The 24,609-nt window shown below is 32.3% G+C and overlaps 1 protein-coding gene across 1 annotated transcript in view; it reads right to left on the reverse strand.

Moving 5' to 3' along the window:
• Prp19 (pre-mRNA processing factor 19) overlaps nucleotides 1-19,383 on the reverse strand; it is a 39,858-nt gene extending 20,475 nt beyond the window's left edge. The window contains exons 1-4 of the mRNA XM_076489553.1: nucleotides 19,228-19,383; nucleotides 13,141-13,290; nucleotides 8,656-8,732; nucleotides 542-599 (exon numbers count right to left, since the gene is read on the reverse strand). Of these exons, the coding sequence (XP_076345668.1) occupies nucleotides 542-599; nucleotides 8,656-8,732; nucleotides 13,141-13,290; nucleotides 19,228-19,246 (304 nt within the window). The 5' untranslated portion in view covers nucleotides 19,247-19,383. The remainder of the gene's footprint in view (nucleotides 1-541; nucleotides 600-8,655; nucleotides 8,733-13,140; nucleotides 13,291-19,227) is intronic.
• Nucleotides 19,384-24,609: the final 5,226 nt, after the last annotated feature.

Below are 24,609 nucleotides of genomic sequence, written 5' to 3' on the forward strand. Positions count from 1 at the left end.
AATACAATTCAATGAAGTGGAAAGTCACTTCCTGTATTCATTTTATTGCAGTTCAATGCAAAGTCAGTTGCAGTTTCCTTTCACAAGTGATTTTATTCCATGACTTGTTACAGAATTATTACATGAATGATAATCTACATGCTAACCAGCCAAATTAAGTTACTTAAAAGGCAATATGGATTGGCTCACCATGCTTTTAATAATATATTCTGGCTTTAAACTTTTTTTCAAAATTCAGGCATTTTGTTTTACTTGTCATTTTGAACATTAAGAAAAATAAAACCTCTTGTTTATACGAGTTCTCCCAAGTCTTATTTGTGATAAAGTTATGCATCTTTTAGAAGCAGCTACTGATTTCGAAAAAGAATTTATTTCCAGAGACATTTGTGTTGATTACACCTAAACTTTCAATGATACACAAATATTTTTGAATACTTAAAGTTTATTATTTATTGGGAAAAGCTATGTAAAATATATTCTCCTTCTGTATTTATTAACCTAAAAAACAAAACAAACAAACTTAAACAAATGTCAAACTAACCCTGTCGAGCAGTCTGGAGTTGTTGTCGTAAGGTAAAACTGTGCAACATAACAGCATCCTAGAAACACACATGTAATGAATAAAAAAAACATTAAACCTCAAAGACACATTAACAAAAACATTTTTATCTTTTATCATGACAGTGACGATGTACCATTCCATAGCTCAGATAAATTCAACAGAAGATAACCATGCTATATGTAAAATAACTATTTTGAGAAATATAACAGTTTATATTTAATACATGCAGGCCTAGACTACAAATTTTGGAAGAAAATGTAATACATTTTTAAAAGTGACCAAGTATTTTAAATTTTAGCCTTTACTTCTACAGCTTTTACATACCTTATCTAATAATGTAGTCCCACTAAACATTGTACACCTGTCAATTACAACTTTTTATGACTCTCTAACATTCACTGTTATGGGTTTAGTACGTTAACTCTCTACTGCACACTGTAACACTTTATCTTTGTTGCTTACTACAGACACAAATGCTTCAATTCTGTACTTCAGTGCTTTTACTCCCATATAACAGTAAATAAGTTATGAAATTATTTTTGTTGATTCCTCCATTAAATAACATTACTTCTAGGTAATTAACCCATTTATAACTTAAGAAAATATATTCCACAAAAATGTTTGAACAATATAGACATACTATTCATGATCCATAAAACATATGTGGTAGTTTTCATGCCCTTGAATTGAATTTTTCCTTATTCTATCATTTTAACTCACACCATTTATGCTTTGCTTTCTGTTAAATTGATAAATCCTCCATTAAAAATTTTACAAGGTCAGACAAACATTGATGTAACTTGATTTAATAAAACTATATGTAAAGTAATGCTACTATAATAGTGTACAGTGCACGAAAACATTATGAACATTCAGTGCATAGCATGGCTTTACAAGTTGAAACAAAGAAACTAAAAAATGAAAATAAAAATAAAACCCAGAGTAAGGTAAAAATTATCTAGAAATGTATTTATAGCAGAAGATGAAATGAGTCAAAGTTAAATTATTGCAAAGTTATATTTCTCCTATACTATAAGTATATGTGGGCAGAAAAACAGATGAGCACATCCAAGACGTGTGGAGAGAAAACAATGGAAGTGCCCCCAGGCATAGTGGTTAGGATATGACAGACCATACTCAGTCACATCCAAAACAAATGCTGCTGCGAACTAACATCTATGCAAGGGTAGGATGAGGTTAATACTGGCTTCACCTCAAGTTTAAGCTACCAGAATAGATTTCAAATACCCCTGATTCCAGTACAAGGCATATGTTAAGAATACAAAATGATATCAATCCGGGAGCCCGACATCCAGTATCAAAAAGATGTATACCACAGAGAAATCAGCTCCTTCAACACTGAAACTGAATTGAACCCACCAGCTGAAGTAACATCCCCAGAATAAGAAAAGAACTGTAACAACCCAATTACCTTCATCATGATCCATAACAGAGATGGAGTATAACTGAAGGAGGAAGACGGGCATCTTTAACACGTGTGAGAACTTATGTTGACTGGTTCTACTCTAAATTCAAAACCTGGACTCTGTAAATTAACATCCACACTGAAGAAAGATCAGGGATCTCAATCCAAAATATGAAATACAATTTGATGACTCACTTCTAGTACGCTTTATAGTAGAGGATATCACATTATCTACACTATCAGACATCACCATCCTACTCTGAACTGAATGGTTATTTCTGAACTGACTTTTTATTTCACTAAACATTTCAGGAGGATGCCTCCATGGTCTACCACTCCAGCAGCTTGGAACTGGAAAATGGTAAGCAATCCCAAACTTCAATAGAAGGAAGGTTTGGTAAAATATGGTCAAGACTCTGAAGGAAGCTTAATACGAGACAGTGCAATAGGTGATCACAAACCCTATTTTGAAAAGCACACCATACCAATTTATTCAACATAAGGCATGAAAGGGATGGGCAGCTGTCCCTTCTGCTTTAACCATGTAGTCAATGAGTGGTACAGTCCAGTACAGGCTATTTATGAAACAATTTCATCACAAGGATAATCATTAAGCAATCTGGTGGAACATCCCATCTCAACAGTGTATATAGCATGGCCATGGAACATCATAAGCAAGACAATATGGCTAAACAGTGAGGATTTTAAAGATTGAAGAATATCTGGTCAAGCACCTCTTGCCACAGAGAGGGATCCAAACAATGAGTAATTACCATGAAAAGGGAAATAACACCACTGAAAAAATTAAAGAAAAAGAAAAATAACTTACCCGGTCAAAGTTGCACAGAAGTCTGAAGAATGGCTATAGACAGAAGACAACAGGCTAAAGGGGAAGAAATTGCAATCTTATGCAAACAGTGAGAGACAAATGTATTAGGAGTAGTCCACATTTCCAGTCGAAGAAGTTCCTCTAGCAGATGATGAAGATGAGATAGCAGAGAGAAAATAAGGTACTGAATTTGATGAGAACAACTTGAAACAAAGTGTGGGAGGATGATGAATGAGAGAAATAAACCAAACCAAACTAATGAGGGTTGAAGTAGAAAGATCATAAACAGAGGATGGATGCCAAGGGACAAAGAGGCAGGAATGAGCACTAAATATGGAAAATGTGCAAGTAAAATAACATTAAAGAATACATTCGGGACATAGAAGTTTATCCAGATCAGGCCAATGATAAAAGTGGAAAATTAAAGGAAGGGAAATTGGCAAAAAGGAGAAGTTGTCCTCCCTAGGTTTTGGGGATGAAACCTGATCAAGATAAAGGAGAGGATATGTAGTATGATGAAGAGCACGTGAAACATCGATGGCAAATAAACCAGACTGCTAATAACCACACGCTAATAGGCAAAGGAAACAAGTCTTGAGGGAAAGATGAAACAAAAAACATGTTGAAAATGGTTTAAATAGAGGCAAAGGAGGACCACATTAACATCTCAATAACAAAGAGCAGCCCACCATGATGACAAATCTGGAAGGAACATATCAACAGGGAGTGTTGAAGAGGTAAATACTGTATAGTTTTTAGAAAAACAAACAAAAAATGTGGTATAAAGCAGCTCAATAACCTGAAACTGAGGAGACAAAGGATTCCCTACTAAAAAGCCAAGTAAAAAAGTCAGAACTATCAGGAACAGTGGACTGATCAGTTTAAAACCACCAGTTCACAGATGAACAATGAAAAACATTTCATTTAAACTGTTAAACTTCCATGAAGGAAGGGCAAGTGTAATGGGCTAGAAACAAAGTGAAGCATAGAGACAAGCCTGATTTCCTTGCCAAGAACCAGATAAAAACTAAACATGAAGACATGGGGTAGGAAAAGCAAAATGAAGCACCCGTGACTAAGGTTGTTAAAGAAGGGAAGGAGACAAAAAAAAAAAAAAAAAAGTAGGTTGTAGCTGGTAAAGGCAAAGAAACTACAGCTGAGCTTGCCAGTAAGAAGTAATCAGAAGAACCTGACAATGGTATCGATGACTGAAACCACCCAGTGAAGAAAGTTAATGAGAGGATAAAAACACAGAAATCTGTTGATAGCCAGGGCAAGAGGATGAGGGACCAGAGACCAAAACAGAGGTAGTTTGTGATTGAGAGACGTAGCAAAGGCATCAGTGTAATGAGCACCTCAATGAAGGCACAGCCACCAGAAAACAAGAGAAACAAAATACCACTCCATTGAATAGTTTTTCTCTGGATGGGAAAAATGATTTGTGACAACACTGAGAGTACTTGGAACATGAGATGCAATAATATGGATATCTTGCATGCAGGTCCAGAATAGAATATCCAACATATGAAACATAGGGATTGAAGACAAGTGCCATCTTGGTGACTGAGATAAATAACCAGTGTGAAATTGTAGAAATGAATCATTACCAGATAATATATGAACAAATGAATAAAATGATCCAAAGACTGACATACAGTTAGAAGCTCTAAAGCAGGGTTTGCCAACCTACAGCCAACAGGCCAGATTCGACTCTCAGTTCCCAAATGAAATGTCACATCCACCTAGCCCATGGTGGTCCTAAAAAAAGAATTTAAGTTTGTAACTTAATGTGTCCCTCCATCTGCTCATAGACATGGCCTCTGGCCCTTGTGCAGAAAGAGGTTGTTGACCTCTGCTCTAGAGTGTTGATATGGCAAGATTTCTCACCCAGAAACCAAAACTTCAAAGCCTCCTGTTGATTGACCCACCCACCCTCCAGCTTCTGGAAGGAGGCATCTGTAAAATTATGTAAATTTGAGCAAAGAGGAGGAGGCACAATACCTGCCAACATGTGGGTACTGTCCAACTGCCAATGCAAATTGTCAATTATGCCATAAGGAAAGGTAATAAGAGCATGCAAAAGATCCATACAAGATTCCACTGGTCATGAAGAACCCAATGAAAAACTTGCACATAAGCACAACCTAAGGGGATAAGTGTGGGCATGTAAGACCACATCTCCAAAAGTAACAAAACTTCACAGGCAATAAGAAAGAGGGAAAGGTAAAAACGTGGTGAACTGAAAGTTCCACTGAAGAGAAGAATGTTGGACTAGACTGAGAGTGGTATTGAAAAAAAACCCACTCAAATGGATTAGATATTAGGTAGGTTGAAAGAAATACTTCTCCAATTTGATTAACTAACCCTCCTGAGCCACCTCCCAGGGTAGCTGAATGAAAAGCAGACTTCTGTTTGGAATGAGTTAAGAGCAGCTAATTTTCCATATGATAATGAAAATGCATCCAGAAAGCATGAAGATGATGAGCAATAGCTCAAAATCACCCAAAAAAACATATGGGGACAAAGCAAGCCTGAAAGGTAGTGCATAAAACTAATAACTCACACCTCAACGGACAAACTGTTGGTTGCAACTGCTACACTATTGGGATATGTAAATAAGCATTTGTAACATCCATCTTGGTCAACCATAAACCCAGTGAAAAAACACAAAAAACCTGTGGGTGAGAAACAATACCAGAGTAAAATGGGCGAGATTGAGAAATAGACTGAGATGGGATAAATCTATGACAAGCTGCCAGTCTCTGGTTTTCTTTGGAATAACAAATAACCTGGAATAAAAACCTGGAGAAAAATGATTCATAGGTTCAATGACCTGTTGAGACAGAAGGTCTTGAACTGCCTTTGATAGACATTGGCTGGTAATGGGACCCCCAGGCAAGGGAAAGGAAGTGGGGAAATGAATTGTAGAACCTCTATAATCCACTGATCAGTGACAAAAGATCACCAAAAGAGTACAAAATCACACAATCACGTTCCCACTGGACCGTAACTAACTGATACTGACTGTTGTGCAAGTTTACATCAAATAAAACCTTGAGATTAGGAATACCTAAAAGAAGAAACAGGCAGGGGCTGAGAAGGGTGGGAAACAATAATAGCAGCTTGTTGTGGTTCTAATTGCAATAAACAAGCTACCAAAGAAAAAAAAAATGTAAAGTGTTAATACACGGTTTCCACATGTGATTACAAAGTTTGAACAACATGGCTGAATATACAATGCTGAAGAAAGGAGCTATACATAATTACCCAAGATAAGTGGTAGGCAGACAAACCCAGGGGATGATCAAATTGCAACTCTAAAGATCCCTAACAAAAGAGAGGAAAATCATGTGTGTAAGGTGAGAGCCTGGGATGACAAATGAGCCAAGGTGAAAGTAATATGAGTAGAAGCTGTTCCTCAAAAACTGAGGACTGAAGTGCAGAGCCTAAGAAAGGAAATGTAAGATAGGTAAATACCACGAAAGTGAAGTAAGGGTAAGACAATAGTATGAAACTGGGCATGGGTTAAATGCACTGGAAAAATAATGGAGTGGCCCCCAAACTAGGTTACTGCAAATTAAAATAAATGTAAAGTTGCAAATGAAGACAAACTTAGCTGAATACGTGGAAATATTTGAATGCATACTCACAAATAGCATGCATACTTTAGACCTAAACAAGTCAAAGCCCACAGATATTTCAGCTCCAAAGAAATTCTATCATCCTGTTTTACCTCTGAAAAGTAATGGTAAAATAACATTCCCCACCTGTAATGTGCCAATGATGAAATGACATTTATTGGAATGCAAGTTTTTATTTCACAAACTTACATGCTTGTGTAAAATGTTTTGTAAGTAGAAAAACTAAACTCAAAATTGAAGCCAGCTGTCATATGATGACAATAAGTGTATCATACTAATTGCATTAAATGTTTGACTAAGCAAAAAAACTGCTAAAATGATTCCAAATTGAAAAACCAATATGCAATCTGGACTTCTTGGTCAAAAGCCCTTCTAATGATTTGAGCTTTCTAGTGTTCACATTTGTAAGAAAAGCTCTACACAGACAAATAAATACAAGCATATTATTTCTATAGATTTAAGTAATATTTTTGAAAAAAAATCTACAGTATTTTCATACATGCAATAGGAAGTTAAGTCACACTGAAAAGTATTACAAATGGCTCCCTAAATCATGTAATTTCACAAACATTATCTTAATTACATATAACAATATTCTGAATGGTATTAATAGTATATCATTTATAATGATATATATATATTATAATATATATATTATAATAATTATACTTAACATCTTAAGTAGACTAATGCATTTTCTAAATACTTAAAAATTATACAGTAGTTTCAGCCACTAGGAACTTTCAACACAAGCTGTACTATATTAAAAACTTCTATAACAAATTGAACAAGTTTTCAAAAATAAAATACTCTAAGGAAAAGAAAAATCAAGAACAGCACAAAATGAAAAATGGATAGAAGTTCAGAGCCAGATTTTAATTTTAAATCAGGTCATCCCTTAAGCAATGTCCAATTTTAGGTTCAGAAAAAAATAAAGGATTTCAAATGTTTTTAATGTTATTTAATCAATAATGTATGTTCCATTATTATTAATTACTTCCTGCCAACAATTCACAAGCTCCCGAATGCCACTTCTATAAAATTATTGCAGTTTGGAGGAAAATAATATAGAGAAGGTAGTTTTGACATCTTCATGTGTTCAAAACACTTTACCATCAAGATAGTTCTGCAAACTTCTGAATAGATGATAATCAGATGTGGCAAGGTCTGAAGAAAAAGGAGGATGTAGAAGTTTTTCCCAGTCTAGCTCTTCAATCTTTGCAGATGTGATCCTTGCTGTATGGGGCCGTGCATTATCCTGTTGTAACACAACACCTTTACAACTGATTAAAGCATGCCTCTTTCCTTTCAGTGCAATATTTAAGCACTCTAACTGTTGATAATAGAAGTCTGATGTAACTGTCATATTGAGTGGCAGTAACTCAAAGTGAATCACACCAACAATATCCCACCAAATGTTTAACAAGACTTTCCTAGGGTGGTGGTCCATTTTGGGCTGTGCTTTAGCCAGTTTACCTGCACTGAGCCATAGTCTGCAGCACTTACCATTTTAACAAAATATCCATTTTTCATCTCCAGTCACTACCATGTCCAAAAAAGGCAAGTTACCTTCATGACAGCACAGAGAAGTGCAAATTTCCACTCTTTCTCTAAGGTTGGCTTCTGTAAAATCATGGGGGACCCATTTTCCAAGTTGTTGCACATGACGGTGAACTGTTGAATGGGTTGAATTAAGCTTCTGTGTTAGTTCTTCAACTGTTACAACACAATCTTCATCAAGTGCAGCCAGCAACAATTCATCATTAAACTCAACAGGATGACCCAAACATCACACGTCACTTAAGAGCTGTAGTCACCTGATCTGAACTTCTGAAACCACCTTGAATGTTTCATGTAGTTTCTGCTGCACTATTGCCTTTTTTAAACTCAAAGTATTATATGCCTAATGTACTCTTCAGACACATTGATCTTCATAAGGGTTTATTTGATTAATGATCTGAAAAAGTAGAGTTAGATTAGTTTCTTTTATTTGTCTGAACATTTTTATACACAACCTACTACATATTTTAGTCATTAAAGCCTTCTACAAAGACAAAAATGATGATGCACTTTCTGTTTTAAATTTTCAGACATTACTTATGGGATGACCTGATACATTAAAACTAACTTCTCATATGAAATCAATACTAAGGTGTATATCTTGCCTTAACATAGTGTTATATAAAGTGTTCCTCACCCACTCATCTTGCAGGGTCTTTAAAATTGCAGGAATACTGGTAGCTGAAGGTGGTCTTGGTTTAACAACAGGTGGAGCTGTAGATCAAGAATAAATTAAATAACTGCTGCTTATAAGTTGTTTTTAAAGTATTTCTAGTATTTGTTACACACCTGAAGCTTAACCCTTTCATTGTATTAGACATTTGTACATGTAAAATATTCCTTGACAAGAATCTGTGTATGGATGTCCACGTCTAATTGACAAACTTTTGGATCAAGTGTCACCAAACTCCACTTGTACCCTGATGACTCCCAAGGAATGGCGAGATGTTCGCATTCAGCCCATACCTCTATGTACTCTGTACAAGGGGTCAGGAGCTATGACTTCCCCATATCTTATCAGATGCCTCAGCTATTACACACACACACACACACACACACACACACACTGGGTATACTGTATAGCCTTCATTTTAACCTTTAGAATGTGATATTAAGTACATTTAATTTTGGAATTCAAATGTTGTATCATCATAAGGAAATAATATTTCACAAAGGTTACTAATTTCAAGTCAGATAATAATTATATTCGAAAATGCATCTTTTTTTTTAATTGTGAGAATCATCTACAAAAGTGGCAGTGAAAAGTTCATTTAACTGCAAATGTGGATTAAACTTTAGATTAAAAACCTACACATTACATTTGATGGACAACTTTTGAAAGTAGTTTTGGGAAATTTGACAACAAACTGGTAAATGAAAATACACAATTGCCAGTGTAAAGCAGTTATTTATGATTGTTTTTTCTATGTAAAAGGTTGAATAAAGGAACAAAAACTTTCATTAAATACATTTTTTCACACCTTGAAAAGTCCCACTTCATTTAGTCAATCATCAACAACATTTTAAGAGTTTCTGAGACTTAAAAACCTCATAAATATATATGTATCACCATTGTAACAGACCTAACTGTATTTTTTAAGTTGCTGACTTAAGCTATTCTGAAGAGCTCTGAATAGGCAAAACTGTAGTCCATAGCAGAAAGTACAGCCAATCAGGGAACGTGTTAGACCCATTTGACACAGATATTTATTTTACCTTTGATGTAAAGAAAATAAATTTGTAATATAATCATTAAAAAGTTGGTCCACTATATGATATAAAATAAATTAAATTTAATAATATGCATGCATCTAAATGAATTTAGATTACTATATATTGAACTAGAAAGCACTAAACTACTCCATAAGCATTATATACACATCATAATTACAAGAGGCCTAACTATTTCTTTGATTTGCAGTCCACTATAATGGGGATGACAAATCAAATAATGCACGAGGCCTATATGCCTATTTGCTGACTTAAGCTATTCTGAAGAGCTCTGAATAGGCAAAACTGTAGTCCATAGCAGAAAGTACAGCCAATCAGGGAACGTGTTAGACCCATTTGACACAGATATTTATTTTACCTTTGATGTAAAGAAAATAAATTTGTAATATAATCATTAAAAAGTTGGTCCACTATATGATATAAAATAAATTAAATTTAATAATATGCATGCATCTAAAAGAATTTAGATTACTATATATTGAACTAGAAAGCACTAAACTACTCCATAAGCATTATATACACATCATAATTACAAGAGGCCTAACTATTTCTTTGATTTGCAGTCCACTATAATGGGGATGACAAATCAAATAATGCACGAGGCCTATATGTTATAGATTATTTTGGTGAAATTAAAACTTTAATATAATCATTAGCAATACAGTTTTGGGTACTACTAGCTTCACTGTAATCAGAATTCCCTTTTCCCATCAAGTATTTTGTATACTTTTGTATAATCTGCAGTATTTGTAACAATATCAACTAAAACTTTAATATTTTCTAGATTGATCAGATGGTCATTTTTTATATTTCTAAATTATGCAAAGCTCCAAGTTCTTAAAAACAAGTCCATTAGTATATATGCCATTCTTTCCAACATGTCTGAATAAAATTTATTTCTGAATGGTTATGCATACTTTAAATCTTCACTGGTAATATTCATACAAGTTGTTCTTACCTCTTTTTAATATTTATTTAACAATTATAGTATTGAACTAATTCCTCCATCTTAAGACAACCTACTGACTTCAAAATAATTTGTTTCTGTGACACCAAATAAAACTTGTAACACTTAAAACATGCAATGTGTTTACAAAATACTAAGTAGATATTGATGAAGCATAAAGTAGGTTTTAATACAGGCTTAACTCACAGATATTTATAAATGAGGTGAATATTTATTTTACTTGTCTTTTTCATATCGTACTCAAAGTGCAGGATTTCAACTACTTTGCATTAAAAAGTTTCTGCTTACAAATTCCTGTATGTTAACAATTGATAAGGAAATTTTTTATCCAAAAAATAAAATTTCATATTTTGCTATACTAAGTACATATTTACTTGCCAATAAATTTAGAACTACTAAATTATTATTATATTAATACAGGTATCCCTTGATTTACAAATATTCACTTTAGAATTATTTGCTACAGCACAATGAACTTTCATGGTCATGTTTCTTCAATTTGGATTTACATTTCTCACTGCAACTGAAGTTCGCATAAAAGTCATAAAGTTTTGCCCTATCAAAAAAGCAACAATAACTTTCATAGCCTTTCCCTTCTCTCATCACCTTGACATGCAAAGCAACAACTACGTTTTAGTAAGTATAGTACATTAAATATTTTATTAATGAATATGTCTATTTCAGTTTTTTCTTCTGTTGCTTATAGCAGAATTTTTCTTACATTATAGACAATATTAAATTAGTGTGGCCAAAACTTTTGGATCAGGATGGCATCCTGTATTTTTTACTTTAAAATAATGGAAAAAATTGTTTTTGACTTGTGATTTTCCATTTTACATTACATTCTTCAAGAGCACATCCCATTTGTGAATCAAGGAATACCTGTACTAGAGTATATCTCTTGCTTATTAGAAAACTTAATGGTCAACTTTTAAAATCTTACAATTTAAACCATTTCCTGTACAACTGTACAAGTTGTACTTGTTTATGATCAAGCATAGAAGTGAAAGTGTAATAACAAGTTTTCAGATTGATAGAAGCTTAGACAAATTCAAACTTTTGGTTTATAGGAACAATTTCTTAATTTTGATCAGATTATATTTTAAGTTTCTCTTACATACATAGAAGATCTGTAAAGTAATAATTAGGCACATCTGTTTTGTTTTGTCTCAAAACTAAGAATAACTTATCCAAATGGTCTTATCATATATTGCTTATTCTTTTTGAAAAATTAGCACACACTAAAGTGAACAATCTAAAGATACTATTTAGACCACTTTCACCTATCATCAAGAGATAAAAGGGGAGAATTGTAGACAATTCATTCTTCACGTAAGAAAGGTAAGATTATGCCCATTTGTTAGTCATATCTTCACTGCTCAAAATGTTAAATGAAAAATAATAAAACATTTTCAAACTAACAATAATTTGAGTAGGACTTTATACAATTTTAAGATATTAAAGAATCTACATGTTACCAATTTCTATTTGCCAAAATATATTTTATTTATCAAGTCAAGAATATGATCATAAAATGTAAACAAGTAATTTTTATATTCAGGTATAGTGGGAGATTTGAGCTCATATTAACCCTTCAACTCTGGATGTAACAATTTTGTGCATATCATGACCATTTACAGCATTCCAATCAAAATGTTATTAAACTGCTTTATGAACAATGTATTTCTAAAAAGATATAAAACCATGGTTTATAATACCAAATGTGTGTAATAGCTAAGTTTTAACTTCAATTTCAGTTATAGTAAGCACTACTGTGTATAGTTTCACAAGTACAAATTGGTCATTTTCACCAAGCCCATGAATAGAGGGTTAAACTTGCATTCATGTGATGTGCTATATTTACTTCCAGCATGTTGCAATATTCTGAACTCCTTATGTAATAAAACATCCACTGAAATTCTTATTTTTGATAATAACTTATAACAATAATTATAAGAAATATATGGCAGTGGATTTAGGGGGAAGGGTGGTAGTTAGGATGGCTAACCATCACCTCTAAATCTACCATTGGAATATTGTATGGGAGCTTTAACTTTATAAACATGCATCTTTTTCTCATATGCTTTGATAGAACAAGTGTACATAGGCCTAACATGATTTTTTTAAAAACTGATTACTACATGCACTAAATAATTATTTGTAACTACATTATTAATATTTTACGTTGAGCATAGAAATCTTTAAAAAACAAAATAAACACCAGATAGCATAAATGTACAATACAGTCAAGTAATCAGACTTGGATTTATTTTTATAACACATGACAAGCAATGGACATCTGGTAACCATGTTTTTAAATAACAAAGGTGAAACATTTCTTACCTTAGTTGCAAATCAAATGTTGAATCAAGTCAACACATTAAAGCTAAATACTTTTAATAAACCCAGTTGTCCTATACTTACTCCGTACTTCAATCAGCATGTCCTCTGTAAGCTCTCTTCCACTGATAGGATCAGAGCCATTTTCTGTGATGTATTTCAGGATAAGTCGTTTCTCAAATATGCTACCAGAGACAGGTGAAATAACTGGCTGCTCAGGTACTTCATTACTAACTGGAAAAATAGATACAAAAATAACAACAATGGATAGACAACTTAGACCTCTATACCTCCTCTTCAACATCCTTGAGAAAAATAAAGATCCCCATCCTTTCAGGAAATCATTTATTCCTCCCCTCTCCTAAACTCCTATAGAGTGCTATCATCACTTGTGCAACTATATATACATGCAACATTACTAGAAAAATAAAACTTGTGGAACCTAGCCTCTCTTTTCCAAATTTAAATGCATACTCTCTCATCCTATTATCTTCAGAATATAGTGAAAAGAAATGAGAAGTCTTTATTCTATGATCTCCTAAGTGACTGAAGTTATAAAAAATACCTCTTACCTTTTACTTAGAGGAGCGAACAACATTTCGACCTTCTTCGGTCATCGTTAGGTTCACAAAGAAAGAAAAGAGGTAACTGACCGGAAGCTGACCACATGTTTGAAAGGGGTTGTGTAACTGAGTGTCGGAATGTAGAGGGCATGCTTAGATGTTTGAATACATAATTTTATATTATTTGTTTTATTATTATTATTATTTATTATATTATTTTTTAATATAGGTATAAAGCTGTTTCTTTGTATTGGTTTATTTTTGGCTTCAGTTGTTGTATAAGTAAGGCTTCTTTAATTTTGCATTTGTTTATCTTTATTTAAAAGACAACTGAAACAATTTTATTGACATCTAACAGCCAAACTTACCAGGAAAAATTAAAAAATTTATATTTTCCAGAAACACCTAAACAACATCTTAAACAATTTTTTCAAAGCATTTTCTCACAAAACCATCAACATAATTTCGCAAAACAGAAAGCTAAAACACAATCTTACAAAAAGAGACATTAATTCCATTAAAATCTAAAGCAAGACAAAAACATAAAAATTCTAAAAGCAGATAAAGGTAACGCTATAGTCATAATGAACACGAATGAATACATCCAAAAAATAAAGAACAAACCAATACACACAAATTTAACAAAGACAAATGAAATGCAACTAAACAAAATACTACTAAAAATGAAAAAAAGCCAACACAATTTCACAAACACTTTATTCCTACCTAGGTAAAACTGACTCATGCACACCACAAATATACGGCATTCCCAAACCTCATAAACCAGATTGTCCATTACGACCAATTATGTCCACATATGAATTGTTTAATTACAATCTTGGTAAATACATAGAATGGGCATTCTCCAAATACGTAACATCAGCTAGATCATTCATCAAAGACTCTTTAATCTAAATCAACTTAATCATAAAGCTTTAATGGCTAGTTTCGATGTTATATCCCTCTTTACAGAAGTTCCAACCACTGAAGCCTGCAAGATAGCCTTAGAACTCTATATCCGAGACCCTAACCCATCTATAGACATTCCCAGCAACCAATTAGCAACTCTCATAGAATTCACCACGATGAAGACAAACTTCATGTTCAACAACCACAACTATATAACAAACAAATGCCCTAAGCATGGGCAATCCAGTATCACCAGTTCTAGCCAATATTTTTATGACACAAGTTGAAACACGAGCAATTAACACAGCATTACATCCACCACTATACTGGTACAGATATGTAGATGACACGGTTGCAGGATTCACGTCTACAGAACACACACTTAATTTTTTCAATCACATTAATGCTATACATCCCAACATTAACTTCACATGTGAACAGGAAGAAAGCAATCAAATAACATTTCTTATTCTCAAAATTACAAGAACCGATACACAATTCAAAACAGAAATCAACCGAAAAATCACCCATACTGGACTATACATTCCTTGGGACTCAGCACATGAAACAAAACAAAAACTCAACATACTAAAAAACCAAATAAACACAGCCATAAAACTATGCTCACCAGATAAAATTAATGATGAATTAGACACAATAAAACAATACTTCATTAACATCAATAAGTTTCCTCCACAAACCGTAGTAAACATTATACGCACACACCTAGACAGAAAGCAAAATCAACCAACAAAAGTAAATATATCTCACAAATCAAAATATCACGAAACCATATACTGCTGCATACCATGTATTCCCGACATCAGCAGAAAAATAACCAACATTTGGCAAAAACTAGTAACAAAATATGACATTCCAGTTAATACCAAATTTATTCAAAAACCAGGCACAAAACTGAGGTCTATACTATGTAAAAACTACACTGACAAACACCACACCAACATTATTTATAAGATACAATGTGATAATTGCCACGACTTCTATATTGGAGAAACAAGTAGAAAAAAGGAAACCAGATTCAAAGAACATAAAAGTCACCTTCACACGTTTTCGAACACTGCAAGACAAATAAACACAACATAACCATAGAAACACTCAAATACTAAATGAAGAAACAAACACAAACATGCAAAATTAAAGAAGCCTTATTTACACAACTTAAACCCAAAATAAACCAATACAAAAGAACACCTTTATACCTATATTAGAAATAATAAAATAAATCATACAAGATTATATATTCAAACATCTAACACTGCCCTCTACATTCCAACACTCAGTTACACAACCCCTTTCAAACATGTGGTCAGCTTCCGGTCAATTACTTCTTTCTTTCTTTGTAAACCTGACGATGACTGAAGAAGGTCGAAACGTTGTTCGCTCTTCTATGTAAAATATTTTCTCAACCCAAACGAGCCGTTTTTACATATATATTTCTCTACAAGTGGGTTTTCTTGAAATCACCGATTAATACCTCTTACCATTTATTTCTTAAAAGAAAATAACATAACTTGTCCTTTCAAAATAACCCTTCCACTCCAGAAATCATGCTAACAAGCTGCAAAACATACTCTGAACTTTTTCCAGTATGAATGGCTTAACTACTGACTTTTATAAAAAAAATAATTACAATTTTTGAGTTGTAATCAATGTTTATAAAATCCGATAAATTTTAATGCAAGCATAAAACACTGCCTTGATGGTGTGAATGATTTGTTCACCATTATATCAGGATCTCTTTTTTTTCATTCACACTATTCAGTAAATTTCAATCTATATTAAACATGTAGCCCAAATACATTACCTCATTTACTTTCAAGGCCATTTGCTAAACATCTGACTTGCCAATTCATCCCCAATACAACTCAAAATAAACAAGAGTTTAATGTCATCAGCAAACTTTAATAATTATGCCCCTAGTAATGTCATTGACATAAACAAAAAGCAAAGCTCTAAAACACTGACAAATGAGGCACTCCATTAGTAAAAAGGGTCCAGTCTGATTGAACTCCATTAATAACCTTTTTCTATCACTCTATACCTAAACTAACTAGTTTTTCCCCAACCCTTACTCGCATAATTTTTATAGCTAATCTTTTGTGTTGAACCTCATCAAAACTATTTTAAAAACTAAGTACACTAGTCAACAGCTTTTCCATGATTCAGATAAAAGTAACCCAGAAAAACATAAGATTAATAACTCAAAATATTTTCTTTCTGTAATTTTACATCCACTAATAGTGCATGTGTTGTGTGCTTTATATTACTTAATATCAAAATATAAAAGGTCACCATCTCATTTGTTATAAAGTAGATATGGTTTCAGTATCCATAATTTACAATTGTCCAACATGGTACTTCATTCCCACAAGTCATGTCATGTAGAATTTTTGCACATCCAATATTGCAGCAGTGGTAGAGATTGTTTTAAACATCTTTTCAGGATGTCTGTAACTTGAGAATTGTGAAAATTTAATGTTTAATATTGAAGTTTAAGTGCATTCATATCCATTGTTTCATTATGAAAATGTAATCAATTCAGATGTGTAGGTTTATATTAGTGTTAGATATGCGTTTTGTTGAGTTTATTTTATAGTTTCTCAAAATAGTAAGGAAACTGTCTTTGCAATGGACCATCATACACCTGATGGTTTACTGGAACAACAACTTAATTCTGATCAGATTATATTTTAAGTTTCTTTTACATACATAGAAGATTTGTAAAGTAATAATTAGGCACAAAAACTTAACCACATTTTACAATTTTGTTTTCACACTGTGAGCCAGCTATTTCAAATAAACCCTCTTGGATTTCTTATCTTCTTTAAAAAACAAAATCCCTACTTTCCTATACTTCTATAAAAAAAAAAAGTCTGGTAGTTTAAGTTTAAACTCGTGCATTTTCCTACACGTACTCCTTTATCTTTTTAGTAAACCAATTAATTTTCTCTTTATTTATTTATTTTCTTCTTTATTCAGAAACAAGCCTATTTTGAATTACAAACAATTTATTTTCAAAAAACATCTATTTCTATTATCTTGAAATTAGGAAATAAATCTTAATTTATTTCAATGTGTGACAAAATATCAAACTTAATTACAAAATGATCACTCTTATGCAAATGTTTCCCTGCTTCAACTCTTTAAAACCATATCCCCATTAGCAGTTAACAACAGATTTACAAATGACATACATTTGGTTTGGTCTTCAACCTCTTGGTATAAAAAACATTCCACAACCATTTCAAGAAATACTTCTTCATCATTACTGGACACCATACAACGCCATTCACTGTGTATACAATTTGTTTAACAACTGTTCACAGCAATCTTATTAATTACAATCTTAATCGCATTATACATTTTCTCACTGATGTTGTATTTCTACTTAGATGGTCTATAACAGTTGCACTAATTAAATTTTCTGCCACTAAAACCCCCAACCATAGATTCTTAATTGTATTTTGTCCTCAACTTTTAGGAGTCTATGGTTTATACTTCACATAAAGAGCCACTACACCCTTTTAAAAACCATATCACCACTATTTAATAACTTGTTACCTGGAATTTCAAAATAATATTATCAATGTTCTCCAAATCTAACCAGGTTTCAATATAATATACACTACAAGGATGAATGCATACAATTTATCCATAATTTTTTGGGATAATGAAAACTGACATTAAAGCCAAGTTAAACAAACAAACAAAAATATTTCAGCATCACCACCCACTTACTTTTTTACAGCCATCCCTCTCGCTTTGATTTTTTTTTTCATTTTGTAATTAAATTATTCTTGATCATGCAAGGAAACAAAGATTTATGAATAAAAAAGATGAGATGAACATAACTCATTTTGCCCTTTATCTTTGTCATAAATTCTGTATTCTTTTAATGAAAAAAAGAAAACTTCTGTTTAACATGGACCCTTTGAAAACAAGCAACAATCACACATGCACACCCAGAGATCAATTTTTTTCAAAAGAGGTCACTTAAAGACCACTCCTTTCTATTTTCAAAAAACTCCAGACACTAAACTTTTTTTTTTACTTGACCGAAGTTCGTGTTTTATACATCTTAATACAAAACATACAGCATATACAATATTGTACTTTAACATTTAAATAATGCATTTAGTACTTGTGTTTTTAAGATATATTTCTTAGTTAATGGTCTCTAGCTACTCTTCTTTTGTAACATAATATTTTAAGAATTGCCAAAATAATAAATGAATAAAATCTAATACAATTTTTAAGCAGTATTAAAGTGTTCAGGCCTCAAATTGAATTAATTGCTCTTAAAGACTAAGATCTAGATCCATGTGTTACCTAGTTTTGTTTAATGCAATACTGAAACACACATGAACTATACCACAGTTGTAATTTTATGAGCTTAAATAATTAGTTTGATTATTAGGTATAATTTTCATAATAATATTTTTGGCCCGATTCTGTACAATAATCGTTTATATATGAATTATAAACTATACTACTAAGTTGTTGCTACATTTACTTCCATACTGTTCCGAACTTTTCCGACTTCCTATTATTAGTAATATTAGACGTCTTTACTCATCGACATTGTTAGGCCTCACTGTTTAGCAGTAGACTTTCATAATCGACTTATTTTAAATACACACCACAGATTGAAAAAAGAATTATCCATAAGATTACTTACTAGCACAGCAAAGTGACATCTTTGGGATTGTATCTTCCGAAACACGCAGCAAAGTTTTAATTTTTAACCGGTATACCTAATCAAAAATAGAATTTATCAAATGATACAAACCACGCACTCGCAAACAAAGTGCAGATCCTAGCGACACCGTTATTTTTGCAAATGTAGTACATATTGATTGTACAAAAACAAAATTTATATTACTTCTACAATCAAATAGACACTTGGATCATTTATACATACGTAATAACTTTTCACGGAATTAAATGTAAAAATAAACAGGAACTAAAAGCATCATAGAAACATAAGTGCCTGAATTATAACAACTGCGCTAATAACGTTAAATAAAAACTATGAACGCTGAATAAAAAACATTAGTAAATTAGTTATCAGCAAAATTTGATGCGCTTGCCGTATTTAAGTAATTTTCAATGACATTATTCAATTACCGTTATTATTATTACTATTATTAGACTCACATATGCCTAAGTACATACAGCAAAATTAAAATCTTGTTTTAGATGTTTTATAAAACCATGAATAATCAATAATAATGCAATAACAATTAAAATAAGAAAGATAATATTATTGGTTATTCTTCGACTTTATTCCTTGAGTTACTATTAACAGAGAACGCTAACTCATAGCTAAGAGTCTGCCAGATACTTAAGCCTGATAAGAATATAGGCACGACAGCAGAACATGTGTACTTCAAGTAGCAATTACTATTTTATTTTTAGTTTTGATTTTACTTATGTTTTATGTGTTTTTCTTTCTATCATTTATCTTAAACGCTAGCTCACTGCCTCCTAGTGAAAATTAAATATTAAAGAAGTATTTTTTATATTAAGATTGTTTCTTACTAAACACAAAGCTGCACAATGGGCTATTTTTGGTGCGTCCACCAGCGACATCGAAACCCGATTTTTAGCATCATAAGTCAAGGAACTTATCGCTGACCCATTGTAGAGATTTATATTAATACATCAATATTAGTTTCTCTGGGTTTCGATGTAAGGATACTGAGTTCATAACTAATTATGTAAAACAAATGTTTAGTAGTTAGTAATGTGACTTGTAATTTCTTAGTCTGACAAGACGATAAACCCTCTTAGAAACTGAACTCAGGCTTATCAGAACAAGAAAAAGGTCTTAGGTCAGAGATTTGAGAAACTGTGGAACATAAGACAATTATTTGGTAATATATAATATTGCGAGTACTTTATTTGTCCTTATTTGTGAGTTAACGATAACATTTGATAAGTGTCTAATACTGTTATTCTGAATAATCTTATAAGTAATGATTTTCTTCTCCTGTTGCTTTTTTTTTTCATTTTCTATGAATAATAGAAAAGGGATGAGTTCTAAAGTCTCAAGGACCAAAGCAGTGACCGACTAGTTAATCTCGGAACCGCCTGTCATCATTTCAATGCAGTAAGATCGGTGACATCTGTGCGTTATCCTAGATCAAAATAAATCTTGAATTTATTTAAATCCTAGATTATGTTTAAGCATTCTATCTCTGTATTTGTGTACTTCCTTTCTGCTACTTTCCGTGTTTGACTCTCATAGACAATGACATCTTTTTTGACATAGAACAGCTTCTAACCTAGCATTTGAAGCAACTGTATGCAGAAAGACATGCCCATTCTTCATTAGAAGTTGCAAAACCAGTACTGTTATCAATGCTTGCCTTATCTTTTCGAACGCTTCTTGACATTAAGAGTTCGACTTCCTTGCACACCTGCTCTTCAGAAAATTAAAAATTTGAACCCGCTGTTTACTTTTTAGAAAATCACAAATTCCTCTTTTAAGTTCAGATTTATTATTATATATACATATGATTGTTATTTATTTTAAAACTAGATTCCCAGTTTAAGAATACAATCTTTGCTATATATATTTGACATTATAAAGGTGTGCAATTAATTTTATAGGTTAATGCCTAATTTAAGCATTAAATATTGCACTTATCATTGAAGTTATCACGCCCATCGTTTTTTTTTCCCTTTACAATACAACATTTAAGCCTGATGTAACATAAAACACGTTTGTTAATATTTTATATTAGTACATTACTGTGTTAATATAATCTGTAAAAGATTTGAACAGAAATAGTTTCTAAAATGCCATTTAAAATAACAATTCTAATGTTACTGTTATTCACGGAATATCACCCCCACTAAATGAGTAGCACTAGTAGTAATTAATACACTGACAGCAGACAGCCAATAAACACAACTAGAACCATGAGGTAGTGAATTCTACTTTAATTGTAGTTATATTTACTGATCATTTATTATTCCTTCCATCATTTGGTTCAACCATGAATTTTTGGTTACATTAAAGTGCTAACTCACCTTCTAAATCTAGAGCACGTAAATTCTAAGTATGTATCTGAAACCGACACAAGTTTCCCATAGCAGATATGAAAGTCGGGAAAGATTATGTAGATATATATAATAGCTAGTCACACAAGAGCTAACCTTATGGTCCAACCACAAGATAAAAAGTCTTTATTAATCTTGAAAAGTGAGTTAGTTCAAGAGATATAGTATTAATGATTGCTCAATATTTTTCTTGATATTGAAAAGTGGTTTAATTTTGAAACGCTATGTTATTCTGTGGTAAACAATTTTATTTTTATGGTTCTTTTTCGTGATTCTTTTGATATTTATTATCATTATTCATAGTGAGATTTATGTTGTATTGCTTATTAACGATTATACCTAGTCCTGTCCAAACATGGGTTTATTTATTGTTTTTTGTAGTTCATAGAATCTGCACTCTTGTTGATGGAAAGTTTTTATTTCTGTTATTATATTTAATAAACAGTTTTTAATCTTGTTTATGGCAGCGCTTTGTTTAAGCTGCTACATTAGCTCTCTAACAGATACTCTTTTATTGAGGTTATTTGAGTTTTGACTTTGAGTGAATTATTTTACAGTTTAGTGTCCAGTGATTAATTCAGCAAGAATTTAAGTTCAGGTAAGTGAAAGTTACTATGGAAGTTAAAAAAAACTGATGTAACAAATTTTAAATCGTCTGTAGCAGTATTGAAGAAACAGATGCAAATGTTAACAGGAACAATGATAGATCTACTAGCTAGAGAAGTCTCCATTCTCTCCACCTCACACTTCGAAATTTCATTCTACCAATAGCTATGTGGAAATTTTATCAATTTAAATCACCATAGCTAATTCTCTAATCCTGCCTGTTGAGAACTTCGATGGTAAGTCGGATTTTAATGTCTTAAAATTTCTTTAGAAGTTGGAAAGATATATAGCTATATATATATATATATTATTGTTTGAGGAGAGGATCGTTGGAATGATGGAAGACTTTAGGATCAGGTATAACTCTTATGGACTGAAGAATTTAAGGAAACCTTGACTAATTTGTACCCAGCAGCGTCAAATAACGTAAAATTGGCTAAAGAATCCTTTAGTAGGAAGCACCATGTTAATGCAGACCAGTTGAGACATGTATTTGTAAAACTAAAAATATATAAAGTATGGAACCTTTATATTAAAGAGAGAGAAATTATGAAGTATCTGATATTATAATCACACGTTTCTTTACGAGAATACCTGAAATGTTACATTATTGTATCCATTGTTGATGTGATAGAATCTACAAATCAATATAAGCATCGTCAGAGAAATAAACATAAAGTGGTCAATGTAAATGAACTCCATAATAGACTTGTGACATACTACACTTGTAATCAAATAGAGCACTTATCTGTGTATTGTTCAAATAGAATAAAACATGTCAATAGGAAATTAAGAGATGAAGAACAGTGATCAGAAAACGAGAGAAGCGGTCAAAGAAGGAGGTTTTGAATATCGTGAAATTAAACCCTCCATCAGTTATTTAACTACAACTAAAAACTAATCTGCCTCAATGTACAAAACAAATTAAAGATGTAAAAATAGCAGATCTTATAAATACTGGATCGGATTATTCAGTAATAAATGAAAAATACATGGCAGTAAATCAAAAGAAATGTCTCAGCATTTCAGTTAAAAATCTGGAGTAAAGGTAACGTGTCTTTCAGGTAGAATGACTAACTATCGAGTGTTGACTGCTTGGATTTTTGACGCAAAACAGTTAGTCTAACGCTTCGTTGTAATTAAAGACTTAGTTGTGTTTTGTTCATTGGATTGAACTTTATTCAGCAAAAAGAAGCTACAATAAGTGTATTCAAAAATGGTCTTGCATTAAATATGGCATCTGTTAGGCATGACTCTAAAGCTAAAAAGTTATTGATCAACAATGTTCACTGTGAACAATTAAAGTAATTTGTACTAAAATATGCTGATATATCAGTCAATAAATTTAATCTCGCAGATTTTCTAAACACATTTTATAGCTACTTGTAAAGAAACAAAGTATTCAAACGTCGTTATTGGCCTGGTATGAGCAGGACATAAACATTTATCTTATTTTGAAATGCTTCTCAAACCATTAAATTTGATTAGAAATGGCCAGTGGTATTTATACAAAGTACTAGACTAATGGAGCATGATGAGATAATAGGAGTAGACATCATGAAACTTATCCTAAATGTAGCACAGGGAAAAATTATTTGTTGGTTGTATTGTTTGTCTGTTTATTTGTTTGTTTTTGAATTTCGCGCAAAGCTACACGAGGGCTATCTGCGCTAGTCGTCCCTGATTTAGTAGTGTAAGACTAAAGGGTAGGCAGCTAGTAATCACCACCCACCACCAACTCTTGGGCTACTGTTTTACGAACGAATAGTGGGATTGACCATCACATTATAACGCCCCACGGCTGAAAGTGCGAGCATATTTGGTGGGACGGGAATTCGAACTCGCGATCCTCGGATTACGAGTCAAGTGCCTTAACCACTTGGTCATGCTGGACCTTGTTGATTGTAAACTATTATTTGAGATATAGATATGTCTATTACCCTAAAGAAAGTTCAGTTCGCTGGAGACAAGTAAAAAATGCAATCATCTTTGATAGATGTAGCAAAATAGAAATGTTGACTGCAGAATACTTTGAAGTTTTCCATTTACAAAACAAAATACCTCTTCTTTTGTGGCCATTTCTCATTCCCAACTGATCCTGATAATTAATTTATGTTTCCTGTTTAACCTGCTCAAAGGACATTACAACCAAGTTACAGAGTTGATTCTGTCTAGTTGGTCTTTAAACTGTTGACAAACTTCCAATAAGTCAAACCAGAAGTGAAAATCAAGCTGAAAATTCAAGAACATGAAATGTTGTTTTTCCTTACAAGGTTTCTTTACTTAAACTGTGAAGGTTTCGTGGTGCCAGTATAAAGAGGGAATTGAAAGTAATAAGACAAAATTTGAAATACTTTTTTAAGGGTGAAGTAATGTAAGATAATGA

The sequence above is a fragment of the Tachypleus tridentatus genome, chromosome 2 (assembly GCF_004210375.1).
Source record: "Tachypleus tridentatus isolate NWPU-2018 chromosome 2, ASM421037v1, whole genome shotgun sequence".
NCBI lineage: Eukaryota > Metazoa > Arthropoda > Merostomata > Xiphosura > Limulidae > Tachypleus > Tachypleus tridentatus.